Genomic DNA, 13,627 nt, shown 5'->3' on the forward strand with positions numbered 1-13,627 from the left:
TACTGGGCTTTATCTCCTGGTAGTCATAGTAGCCCATCTGTCACTAGAGATATGGATCAGACCTGATGGCTTATGCCATCATTACAAATATTTTTTTTCCATCTTCATAGATGGATACTGTTGAATAGTCTTTCTAAATACAAATTCATTTTTCAATTTACGAATCGTACAAATTGTCAGCCCTTTGTGAGATATTTACACTATTTTTTTGTTTACGGTTCATTGCCTTGGAGACCGACCACCGCTGCTAAACATTAGCGCATGCTTAGTGCTTACAAGCTCTTTCCTATTGAACTTCTAATTACTGTTCTGAAGCCGGCCAGGATCGCTGGAGCGCGCTGATACCTCCAACTCCGACCAACTTCAGCACGGCTAGATGGCAACGGTGGTCGGTTGCCTAGACAACAAGCTGTAAACAATAGAAAAGAATTAATATCTCAAGAACGGGTGTACAATTTAATAAGTAGTAAATTGCAAAAATGCTAGTATTTATAAGCATGATCCAAAAATGAAGATGAATGCAGTAAGAGTCTGAGAATAAAGGCTCTGCATCCAGAATTGGTCTCCTAATTTTTCCTTCAGAGCAGCGCTCCCAGCAGGACAGTGCTTGTAATGCAAGTGCCTTGAATACAGCTGCAGGGTAGGTGTCAAGACACAGTTGTGTGCATAGGGAAAACTGTGAAGGGGACGCAGTCCCTTTATTCTCAGGATCAGTGAGGGTCCCAGAGGTCGGACCACCAGTGATCATTAGTGCTAAGTGTGGTCATGGATCAGCCCTTAAACTTTGGGTCAGGATACAAAACCTCTTCTTGTGTCCTTCCGCAGCGACTGGTCGCCATGAATATGCCACTGAACAGTGATGGGACGGTGATGTTCAACGCCACGCTGTTCGCTTTGGTTAGAACTGCCCTAAAAATCAAAACAGAAGGTATGTCTATACATGATCGATTATGTATATCTATCTATAATCATGCGAAAAACTATCTACACCCTCTCTGAAGCCTAAGTTTTTATGTATCAGGACTAGTGATAAGCGAACGTGCTCGTATAAGGTGTTATCTGAGCATGCTCGGGTCCTATCCGAGTGACTTGGGCGTGCTCGAAAAAATATGTTCGAGTCCTCACGGCTGCAAGTCTCACGGCTGTTAGGCAATCCCCGCATGTGTAGCAGCCGTAGGGGACTCGAACATAGCATTAGAACACGCCAAAGATGGTCGGTTAGCACTAGAGCATGCTCAGATAACACCTTTTCTGCGCACATTCGCTCATCACTAATCAGGACATAATAAAAAAAACATCTGGTTCTTAGGTCTGAAAATTTGATAAATCCAACCTCAGATGAAGAACTAGACATGACAAAATTCCACCTTGTCCTAATTTATTTTGGCCAAAATGCAGAAGCATTGGATGAAATATTAAGTACACCCCATGAATCTGTAGCTTGTACAACCGATTTAGTTGAATCACTTTATGTCTGACTTTCTCGGTCTCTCCCATCGTTCGGGAGGAATTTGTCCCTTTAATCTTTACAATGTTGGTTTAGTTCGGTTTGTGGGCGTGCGGTTCTGCACAGATCCCTCTAGAGTATGTTCACACTGCATTTGGTTTTCTAGCAGAAGACACTTTAGGAATCGCTCTTTTTTTCTCTGGAATAGCTTTTTGCAATTTTTTTCTTAGTTAGTTGCCAACTGTTTTTATGAGCCGGAGTCCACGGCACATGTCTGACTGCAAAACTGTACATTAATAAGCAGAGCAGTAATAACAAGGTCTATAGAAAAGAGCTGGAGTTCGGCCACTGCTGATGGACTACAGAGGTGGCCGGTAACCTTGGTGATGAGTAATACACAATAGAACTAAAAATCCCTTCTTTGATCAGGAAGGATAGGATTTTTTAAGAAGAGGTAAATTGAAAAACTGAACCTTTTTACAATCATTTTGCAATTTTACCCATTCAGTATAATGAGAACAACCTTTTAAAAGTGTCTTAATCTTCTTAAACACAGTAAGTAAATGTCGCCTGATTCCTCCGATAACCTGAGGATTTTTGTGTTGCATGGAGATAAGCTGGTGTCCGTGTTCTGGGCGCCGGTGTCAGAGTTGTGGGCGCCGGAGTCAGTTGTGAGCGCCGGTGTCAGAGTGTTGGGCGCCGGTGTCAGAGTTGTGGGCACCAGTGTCAGTGTTGTGGGCGCCGGTGTCAGTGTTCTAGGCACGGTTTCAGAGTGTTGGGCGCCGGTGTCAGTTGTGGGTGCCTGTGTCAGAATTGTGGGCGCCGGTGTCAGTTGTGGGCACCTGTGTCAGTGTGTTGGGCGCTTCTTGTCTTCTTCTCACCTGCTGGATAGACATATGTTGGGCGGTCGGGGGAGGCAGGTGTTGGTAGCTCTTATCTTTCGAGATCTCTTTAAACTCCTATAAGTGTCTTTGTGGGCGCCGGGGTCAGAGTGTTGGGCACCGGTGTCAGTGTTCTAGGCACCGGTGTCAGAGTTGTGGCCGACGGAGTCAGAGTTGTGGCCGCCAGTGTCAGAGTTGTGGCCGCCGGTGTCAGATTTGTGGCCGCCGGTGTCAGAGTTGTGGGTGCCGGTGTCAGTGTTGTGGGCGCCGGTGTCAGAGTGTTGGGCGCCGGAGTCAGAGTGTTGGGCACCGGTGTCCGTGTTCTAGGCACCGGTGTCAGAGTTGTGGCCGCCGGTGTCAGAGTTGTGGCCGCCGGTGTCAGAGTTGTGGCCGCCGGTGTCAGAGTTGTGGGCGCCGGTGTCAGATTTGTGGCCGCCGGTGTCAGTGTTCTAGGCACCAGTGTCAGAGTTGTGATCACCGGTGTCAGAGTGTTGGGCGCTTCTCGTCTTCTTCTCACCTGCTGGATAGACATATGTTGGGCGGTCGGGGGAGGTAGGTATTGGTAGCTCTGATCTTTCGAGATCTCTTTAAACTCCCATAAGTGTCTTTTCCCATCCTGCAGGTAATCTAGAACAAGCCAATGAGGAGCTCAGAGCCGTCATCAAGAAAATATGGAAGAAAACCAGTATGAAGCTACTGGACCAAGTAGTGCCCCCTGCAGGCGGTCAGTGTAACCCTCTTAATCCACACACGTCATACACTACCACTATGTACATACACACGCGTGTTGTTACCTGGTCCCGGGACCCCACCACATGCGAGTTACTCCTCAGCACACTGTGTCTCCTGCCCATCACCAGACGACATCTCTTCTTCCCGGTGGGATCGTAATTGCCTGTTACGAGATACAGAACTATCTGTCCATTTCCGCGAGTTCATACACAATGATGGATCAGTGGTCAGTACAATCATTCAAATATATATGAAAAAATATAAATGGCGGTCATCAGTGAATTTATCGTAGGAATCCTGTGGTGAGCAGTGCACAGAGAAACATCAATGTCACTTCTAGCGTCCTGGATTCCTCAGTAATTAGCCCTAGTGATGAGCGAGCGTGCTGGGATAAGGTGTTATCTGAGCATGCTCTGGCGCTGAGTGACTTCGGTGTGCTCGAATAATATGTTTGAGTCCCCGCCGCTACATGTCTCACAGTTGTTTGTTAGGCAATCCCTGCATGTGTTGTGGCTGTTGATTGGCCGTGAGACATGCAGCCGCGGGGACTCGAACATATTATTCCAGCACACAGAAGTCTTTGTTCTTCATAGATGAAGCTACTTTATCCACATGGAATGTGAAAATCAAACATTTACTTGCTGATCATGGATAGATAAATTAATATTAGGAACAGAAATACATAGATTAGAGACAATTAATTGGTATTCGGGAGTTACAGAGATAGGCAAAGGTATACTAGATAGATAGATAGATGATAGATAGATAGATAATAGATAGATAGCTATCAAAAATATAAAACAATGGAGACAGCTCACCAATGCAGCAATTTTAGAAAATGAGGACTTTTCAAAATAGATTGATACATATGAAATAGTTAGATGATTAGATAGATAAGTAAATATTTGATAGATGGATGATAGATACAGGTGCTTCTCACAAAATCAGAATATCATCAAAAAGTTAATTTATTTCAGTTCTTCAATACAAAAAGTGAAACTCATATTATATAGAGTCATTACACACAGAGTGATCTATTCCAAGTGTTTATTTCTGTTAATGTTGATGATTATGGCTTGCAGCCAAAGAAAACCCAAAAGTCATTATCTCAGTAAATTAGAATACTTTATAACACCAGCTTGAAAAATGATTTTAAAATCCGCATTGTTGGCCTACTGAAATGTATGTTCAGTAAATGCACTCAATACTTGGTCGCGGCTCCTTTTGCATCAATTACTGCATCAATGCGGCGTGGCATGGAGGCGATCAGCCTGTGGCACTGCTGAGGTGTTATGGAAGCCCAGGTTGCTTTGATCACAACCTTCAGCTCGTCTGCATTGTTGGGTCTGGTGTCTCTCATCTTCCTCCAATACCCCATAGATTCTCTATGGGGTTAAGGTCAGGCGAGTTTGCTGCCAATCAAGCACAGTGATACTGTTGTTTGTACACCAGGTATTGGTACTTTTGGCCGTGTGGACAGGTGCCAAGTCCTGCTGTAGAATGAAATTTCCATCTCCAAAAAGCTTGTCGGCAGAGGGAAGCATGAAGTGCTCTAAAATCTCCTGGTAGACGGCTGCGCTGACTTTGGTCTTGATAGAACACAGTAGACCTACACCAGCAGATGACATGGCTCCCCAAACCATCACTGATTGTGGAAACTTCACACTAGACCTCCAGCAGCTTGGATTGTGGCCTCTCCACTCTTCCTCCAGATTCTGGGACCTTGATTTCCAAATGAAATGCAAAATTTATTTTCATCTGAAAACAACACCTTAGACCACTGACAACAGTCCATTCCTTTTTCTCCTTGGCCCAGGAAAGATGCTTCTGGCATTGTCTATTGGTCATGAGTGGCTTGACACAAGGAATGTGACACTTGTAGCCCATGTCCTGGATACGTCTGTGTGTGGTGGCTCTTGAAGCAATGACTCCAGCAGCAGTCCACTCCTTGTGAATCTCCCCCAAATTTTTGAATGTCCTTTTCTTAACAATCCGTCCAAGGCTGCGGTTATCCCGGTTGCTTGTGCACCTTTTTCAACCACACTTTTTCCTTCCACTCTACTTTCCATTAATATGCTTGGATACAGCACTCTGTGAACAGCCGGCTTCTTTAGCAATGACCTTTTGTGGCTTACCCTCCTTGTGGAGTGTGTCAGTGACTGCCTTCTGGACATCTGTCAAGTCAGCAGTCTTCCCCATGATTGTGGAGCTACTGAAACAGACTAAGGGACCTTTTTAAATGCTTAGGAGCCTTTTCAGGTGTTTTATGTTAATTATTCTAACTTACTGAGATAATGACTTTTGTGTTTTCATTGGCTGTAAGCCATAATCATCAACATTAACAGAAATAAACACATGAAATAGATCACTCTGTGTGTAATGACTCTATATAATATATGAGTTTCACTTTTTGTATTCAAGAACTGAAATAAATTAACTTTTTGATGATATTCTAATTTTGTGAGAAGCACTTGTAGATATTACATAGACAAAACACAATATAATGGAGCAGCGCCAAAAATAATTAATCATGGATACAAAACCTCTTGGACATCTACCCAAATTGTCCACTATGATAAAATAAGTATAAGGTGGCATCATCCAAATAGTTGTGCAATAAGAGGACTTTTATTTGTCCTTCTGCTGACGTTTTGATCCCATTACAGAACCTTTTTCAAGGCTGTAATGGGACTGAAGTGTCACCAGATGGACTAATAAAAGTCCTCCTTTTGCACAACTATTTGGATGATGCCACCTTATACTTATTTTAGGAAGATCGATATCAAGCAGACGTAGATACCGCGATAGACAACCCACCTCTCATCTCCGGCCAGGTATCTGACATTTTTTGCATGTGAAGAGCAGCAAATAATGTGACAGCTATTCACTCACATATAGAGGAAGGGTCTGTGATTAATGCTGGAAGGGAAGAAGGAAGGAGCCCAGAGTCCCCGAGAACGTCGTGTAACAATGAGGGGAATTACAGAAGAACTACAGATGGTAGACACTGGGATCTTTCTCTATTTACTGTCCACCATGTGATTTCCGTCATGTGTTCCCATATTACCAGCACTGAGGACAACTAGGATCTGACAGTATATAGTGCCCTCCAGTATATACTATACTACAATATACTTAGGTGAAATAAAGATTGAACACATAACCAATTTTCAAAGTAAATCTATTTCTAAAGGTGCTATTGACATGAAGTAACCACCAGATGTCGGTAACAACCCATCCAATCCACACAGTCAAAGGAATCAGACCATAGATGTCCATAAATTAAGTTATGTGTAATAATGAGAAATGACACAGGGAAAAAGTATTGAATACATGAAGAAAGAGAGGTACAAAAAGCCAGGGGAAGTCATGACACTAGCTGATATCTATCAGTAATTAAAAAGCAATCCTACCACTTAAGGTACTGTCACACAGTGGCACTTTTGTCGCTACGACGGTACAATCTGTGATGTTCCAGCGATATCCATACGATATCGCTGTGTCTGACACGCAGCAGCGATCAGGGACCCTGCTGAGAATCGTACGTCGTAGCAGATCGTTTGGAACTTTATTTCGTCGCTGGATCTCCCGCTGACATCGCTGGATCGTTGTGTGTGACAGCGATCCAACGATGCGTTCGCTTGTAACCAGGGTAAACATCGGGTTACTAAGCGCAGGGCCGCGCTTAGTAACCCGATGTTTACCGTGGTTACCAGCGTAAAAGTAAAAAAAAACAAACTGTACATACTCACATTCCGGTGTCCTTCAGGTCCCTTGCCGTCTGCTTCCCGCTCTGACTGACTGCCGGCTGGAAAGTGAGAGCAGAGCACAGCGGTGACGTCACCGCTGTGATCTGCTTTCACTTTACGGCGGCACTCAGTCAGAGCGGGAAGCAGACTGCGAGGGACCTGGCGGACACCGGAATGTGAGTATGTACGGTTTTTTTTTTTTTACTTTTACGCTGGTAACCAGGGTAAACATCGGGTTACTAAGCGCGGCCCTGCGCTTAGTAACCCGATGTTTACCCTGGTTACCCGGGACCTCGGCATCGTTGGTCCCTGGAGAGCGGTCTGTGTGACAGCTCCCCAGCGACCACACAACGACTTTCCAACGATCACGGCCAGGTCGTATCGCTGGTCGTGATCGTTGGAAAGTTGCAGAGTGTGACAGTACCCTTAGTGACAAATAATATCAGCTGGGTCACCTGATGCCTAAAATAAGGTGTCTCATTACCAAGTTGCAACACAAGAAACCTCTCATGATGAGTAAAACCAGTGAGCTGTCTCAAGACCTTCACAACCTTGTTGTTGCAAAACATACTGATGGCATTGATTACAGAAGAATTTCTAAACTACTAAAGGTTCCAGTGAGCAGTGTCGGGGCCATAATCCGGAAGTGGAAAGAACATAATTTCACCATAATCTGGCCACGACCAGGTGCTTCCTGCACGATTTCAGAAAAAGGAGTGAAAAGAATTATCAGAAGAGTTGTCCAAGAGCCAAGGACCACCCATGGAGAGCAGAATTGTTTCAAAGAAAACTATACAGTGGTGTAAAAACTGTTTGCCCCCTTCCTGGTTTCCTATTTTTTGGCATGTTTGTCACACTTGTGGCAAGCAAACGCTCAATTGGTTTCAGAGATAGAAAATAAAGCTGCTAGAATGGCCGAGCCGATCACCGGCCCTGAATCCAACAGAAAATTTATGGAAGGAACTAAAGCTTAGAGTTCATAGGATCCCACAGGACCTTCAGGATGTGAAGAGCGTTTGTGTGTACAAATGGGTCAAACGCACACTTGAGCAATGCCTGCGACTAGTTTCTCCATACAGGAGGCATCTTGAAGCTGTCATCAGCAACAAAGGCTTTTGTATGAAGTATTAAATACATTTCTGTAAGCGCGTTCAATATTTTTTTTCCCTGTATCATTTCTTATTATTACACATAACTTAATTTATGGACATTATGGTCTGATTTCTTTCCCTGTGTGGATTGGATGGTTTGATACCGATACCTGGTGTGAATTTCATGTCAATCGCACCTTTAGAAATATATGTACTTCGAAAATTGGTGACGTTTTCAATAATTATTTCACCTACTGTATATTACAAGACAATATTTAGTACAGTACATAGTACACTACGGTTTGTAGCACCATATATAGTACAGTATATATTATAGTGCGGTATATATTACAGTACGGCCAACACTATTCTGTACCTGTCGCGTGCACTTACATGATATAAGTCTTGCCGTTTCCTTGCATTAGTGATTATTAGATATCAGACATGACGGAGGAGATCCCCGCGGCTATAGATGAGGATGAACATCTCCTTCTGACCAGCGGCTTCCTGTACGATGATGTAAACCAGACGGATATATCAGATTATAGGGGCGGCTTTGACCGTGGAGTGCTAGGCATGAAGTCCGCACTAATTGTCCTAAGGATGTGATGTTATGTACAGTAAATCCGAGCTGCATAGACATGCCCTGTATGTGTTCCAGACGTTTCCACATGTGCCTTGTGTTTTTCTCACTACAGATGTTATTACTGTATATTGCTGTGATAATGACTGAATATGTTCTGTGCTTTGTGTGTCTTCTTTACAGTGATCCACAGCTGGGCTGAGTGACAGGGGACGATGTGAATTTAGATAGACCCTCCATAGTGAGTCGGCACCTGTCAATCACAATCAGATGCTTGGAGCTACTTGATGGGACATCATGGATTATTTTTTAGGGATCTGGATAGTGCATTCGATCTTTACGTCAGAGGTATACGCTGTAGGGAATCATGCTCTCAAGTAGGCACTAGGTAGCGTTCACACAGGCAATGCGATTTGGTCCAAACATGCAGTTTTGTTGCTTTCATAAAACTCTGAGGACATTTCAAAAACAGACTGTTCTGGGCACCAAGGTATCACATCAAATGATCCATTTATTTGGCAGCCACATTAATCAATTCGGGTGAGCCCGCACTGACATCAGTCCTTTCGCCCAGAGAAAACTTTACTTAAATAAGAGGTACGGACCTACTAGTGTTAATATCCTCTTCAGCCTGACCTCCAGCTTTCAGCATCCAAATAGAAGTATTACACTCCATGCCCAGTTCACACAGGCTGCAGCTCCAACACACAGACTGCGCAGCTTTCCTAGCTGACCCCAGCAGTATCCATTCAGAGAGAGACCCTGGAACATCTGTCTCAGCTACAGCTCACATTTTGGCTGGTCACTCACCAGCAGCACACTTGACTCTTCTCCATCCAGCAGACTGACACACAAATATGACATGATCTGTCAAATGACAACCTTCACTCTGCTACATCAGTGCATGTTTTAAACAGGGAATATGTATTGTATCATTTGTTGAAGATTTAACCCCTTGACACTGCCGCTGTTTATGTACGGCAGAAGTGCACAGTCTCTGCATGGAACGGTTTCAGGAACTGAGCTGCCTCCATATTGCATTTAAAAGGCCTCCAAAATGAAGGCTGTCACTTGACAGCCCATCGGCCCCTCTCGGGATGTGGTCACGGGGTGCCAAAAGGTTGCCATGGCCGTCAGGATACTCCATGTTTGCATTGGTATTACTCCTACAAAACCCTGCTTGTGGCTGGGCTTCATAGGAAACGAATAAATGTGCAATACTTCAGTATTGCAGTGTATTGTATGAGCAATCAAGAGACGATAGGGTCAAATTCTCTAAAGGGAATGAAAAACTAATAATACATATACATATAATTTAAAAAAGAGTCCAAAAAGTTAATTAAGGTGCTAGACACTCCAAGATATAGAACCCACACTTTCCAAAATAGCGGCATTTTACCGCCTAAGGATACAAAGGGATTCCAGCGACAATATAAAATTCATTATTTATTGATATATAATTAAAAATACAAGGAAAGAAAAGATACAGAGTAAAAATCAGGATGGGAATAAACCGCCAAAGCGGGGATGTGCACAGAAATAAGGCTGGGCCTACCATACAATTCAAAATCTCAATGACATAGGGATGTAGTATAATACACAATTATGGTAGTTATCCGCTATGCCAATGCATTTAGTTCCATCGCATTAATGTGATAGAAATATATGAGAGGTTCCAAAAAAGTGATTGGTGCAAGGAAGGAACCTAATTAATAATTGCTGATGGACAAGCTGTTATGCCGGCATACATGATAGTATATATTCACAAACACAGTTCAGCAATGGTTAATGCTTATGTTAAATCATGAAATGCCATGAAAGGGGTAAATAGATTAAACAAAGAAGAATTACATCACCTAAAAGGACTGGAGATGCCAAGATACAGAGGGAGACCAGGACAGGCGCACATCCCCTACCCCTGCGCCGTTTCGCAAAAGCTTCTTCCCGGAACATAACTACCGAAGTGGTAATGAAAAACAGTATAGCTCGTATTGCAAAAAACAAGCCCTCACTAATATATATATATATATATATATATATATATATATATATATAGAGATATATATAGAGATATATATATATATATATATATTTATATATATATATATATATATATATATATATATTTATATATATATACTGTATAATATAAACACGTTTGTAGACAATTCCCCTATTTCCCATGTTTTGGCCTTCTCTTTGAGATCCTTTCACCCACTTACTGTAATCAGCTATAAATAATGGTCACTAGAGGCAGAAGATCATTTGCATCACAAAACAAAGTTATTCTGAGACCTCAGACAGATGCGGGATGAGAAGAATATCATGTTAAATTATACATGGCCGTGCCCTGAGGCGTACTCCTCCAGTTCCGTATACTCTATACCGTGCCTATAGGGGAAGTGCCCACCCAGCCGTAGCGAGGCGTCATGGCGCAGAGCGGATCCAGATTCTCAGTCGAGGCTCTTCAGCCACTGATGTGATTGACTCCGATTATCAACGGAAGCTTCTGCTGACCCCATTGTTGGTCGTGATCGCTGACCGAGGTTTTCCCCTGTCACCAGCCTACGTTCCTGGGACTTACTACCTTTTAACTGTCTGGTGTTTTAAAGGTGCAGAATCCATTTCTCTCACCATCCATACAAGTAGCCGCATGCCTATGAACTAGTCATTTTTAGCTTATTCTACTTTTGTAGTCTTGAAGCGTCTTTAAAGGAATGTTCAGGTGCGGAAGCAACTTGAGGACCCCCCAGTCCCAGTGATGATGGAGGCTGAGCGCTACGAAGGTGACACTCTCAGTCTCTTTTAACGAGGAGCATGCCCAGCCACTCTGCTCTTCAGCATGATCCAAGGGGCAGTGTTAGCATTGGCACTTAGTCTTAGGGCAGCCACTTTCCACCAGAGACGGTGGCGACCATTGCAACCGAGAGAATGCCGATCTGTCACGGCCGAGAAGATCGATGTGAGAGCAGATAAGGAGCAGACTAAACCCATCGATACTGCACATTTAAAACAGTTGTTTCTGTCTACCTGTAGTCTTCTTAGTCGTTGACCTTCTGCTTGCATGGCCTAACGGAACTGCTTTGTTATTGTAACTACTGTGCTTGAGCTTTCTCTGCAGCCTTTCTTTTTTCCTTTCAACTATCCTCTCAGAATATTCTGAAGCAATTCTGTTTTAGGGTGGTGGCATGGAACTAGTGTTGCCTCTTGCCAAGCTGTATTCCCCTCCATTTGTTAATATATACACAGATGCATGCTTCAGAATACAGTATCTCTGGTAGATGTGCCTGCATGTATGGGGTCTCTAGAGTCATATGTCTACCAAAACTGATACCATACGCTTCCCTTGTCATGTAGGGCTAGTAAGCGGTAAGTATGTAGCCATAGTCCATTCATTCGCTTAGCCTGATATGACCTGAACAATTAATTCTAAACTAGGCTTGTCAAATATAACTCCACATTTTCATTTCCTACCGATGGCATTCATTATGTATTCAATTATAAAAAGAGATATAAAAAATAAAGTTTCCTTAATCGGCCCTTTTTTTTGGGGGGGAGGGAAAGAAGCCGATCTGGTGGTCACCTGATCGCAGCGATCAGCTGTGGACAACTATACATTTCCGCAACAGTGGCCACTACAGGTGGAAATGTAAAACTGCATACCAGTCATTTGGATGAACGGCCAACCATTTAGTATATGATGGAGCCAAAACTAAAGCAAAACGTTATTAAGGCTCTCTACTAACGTGGTGGTTAGCTGGGGACACCCCATTTTAACTTTTAAAGGAATTTTCCCCAAAATGACCATTTCACAGGCACATAAACACCATTGAAGTGGTATAGATCGTTCCCTATGGAAAGATCTACATTTCTAGACTTTGCTTCATGTCTTTCCATATTTTGGAAATCTAATTTTTACCTAATTTTTAAATATGGATGTGTAGGTGGAGAATTGGAGAAATCACTGGACTCGGTAAAAGACCGATCCATCGTGGTCTTCATAATGGATGCATTGACCTACCTAATGGCATTAGTCCTCACTAATATAAGTGATAGGCCATACTTTCTATCCATTTCCATCGTTTTCTGCCCCGTACACTTTACAAAAGCTCTACTAATCCTAACCTCCGGCATGTTGTCTGGTACACAATGTCTAGGAGGACCTCCTCACCATGTCTCCTCTGGCTCTTCCACCATGTAGACTCACCTCGCTTGCTTGCTGATCTTCTGTGCTAGTTTAGTCTGCCCTGCCTTTAGCTGCGCAGCTTAGATTTTGCCGCCTCCATCACATCTCTTTTCAGACGCTAGCGTTCAGGGTGATGGTGAATGTTGCTGACTTGGGAAAGATTTGTCTGTTCATTTAGATGATGAGGTAACCGTGGGGAAGTTCTATGCCACCTTCCTGATACAGGACTACTTTAGGAAATTCAAGAAGCGCAAGGAACAAGGATTGGTGGGAAAATACCCTACAAAGAACTCCACCGTGGCTCTACAGGTGATTTGATTTTTTTTATATACTATATGCTATTACTTTACTTTTCATTTATGTTGTTCTTGAGTCTACATCTCATAATGCGGCTTTGTTCACACAATAAAGTTTTCATGTGGCTATGTCCATAGTGAATTTGCATGAGAGTCCGCGGCAGAGATCGGAGGCTGATCAGCGGGCGAATCCGTAGTCTGATTGGCCTTATTCAATAGCAGGGCTGTGGAGTCGGCAAGCCAAACCTCCAACTCCGACTCCACCAAAATGGTCTCTGACTCCGAATCCACAGCACTGCCGGGGCTGTGGATTGGTAAGCCAAACCTCCAACTCCGACTCCACCAAAATGGTCTCTGACTCCGAATCCACATCACTGCCAGGGCTGTGGAGTTGGTAAGCCAAACCTCTGACTCCGACTCCTCAATTTCCATGACACTGACTCTGACTCCACCAAAATGGGCTCCGACTCCGACTCCACAGCCCAGTTCAATAGGACTAATGTCCGCTATCCACCACAATTTCTGCAGGGAAAACGTTTCAATAAGACACATGTCCCCTTTTTGTTCTGCAACCCTTTTAAATCTGCTTGGAAAAAAATCTGCACCATTTGAACAACTTCACAGATTATCATTAAAATAAGCGGGAAGCTGTTTCTGGGCAG

General features: G+C 43.4%; 1 protein-coding gene across 22 annotated transcripts in view; it reads left to right on the top strand.

Annotated features, from left to right (window-relative positions):
* CACNA1D (calcium voltage-gated channel subunit alpha1 D) overlaps positions 1–13,627 on the top strand; it is a 293,921-nt gene that overhangs the window by 246,850 nt on the left and 33,444 nt on the right. For all 22 annotated transcript variants that reach the window (XM_077278290.1, XM_077278291.1, XM_077278292.1 and 19 more), the window contains 3 exons: positions 826–928; positions 2,951–3,052; positions 12,848–12,978. In XM_077278290.1, coding sequence (XP_077134405.1) covers positions 826–928; positions 2,951–3,052; positions 12,848–12,978 — 336 coding nt within the window. The remainder of the gene's footprint in view (positions 1–825; positions 929–2,950; positions 3,053–12,847; positions 12,979–13,627) is intronic.

Source organism: Ranitomeya variabilis, chromosome 8, assembly GCF_051348905.1.
Source record: "Ranitomeya variabilis isolate aRanVar5 chromosome 8, aRanVar5.hap1, whole genome shotgun sequence".
Lineage (NCBI taxonomy): Eukaryota > Metazoa > Chordata > Amphibia > Anura > Dendrobatidae > Ranitomeya > Ranitomeya variabilis.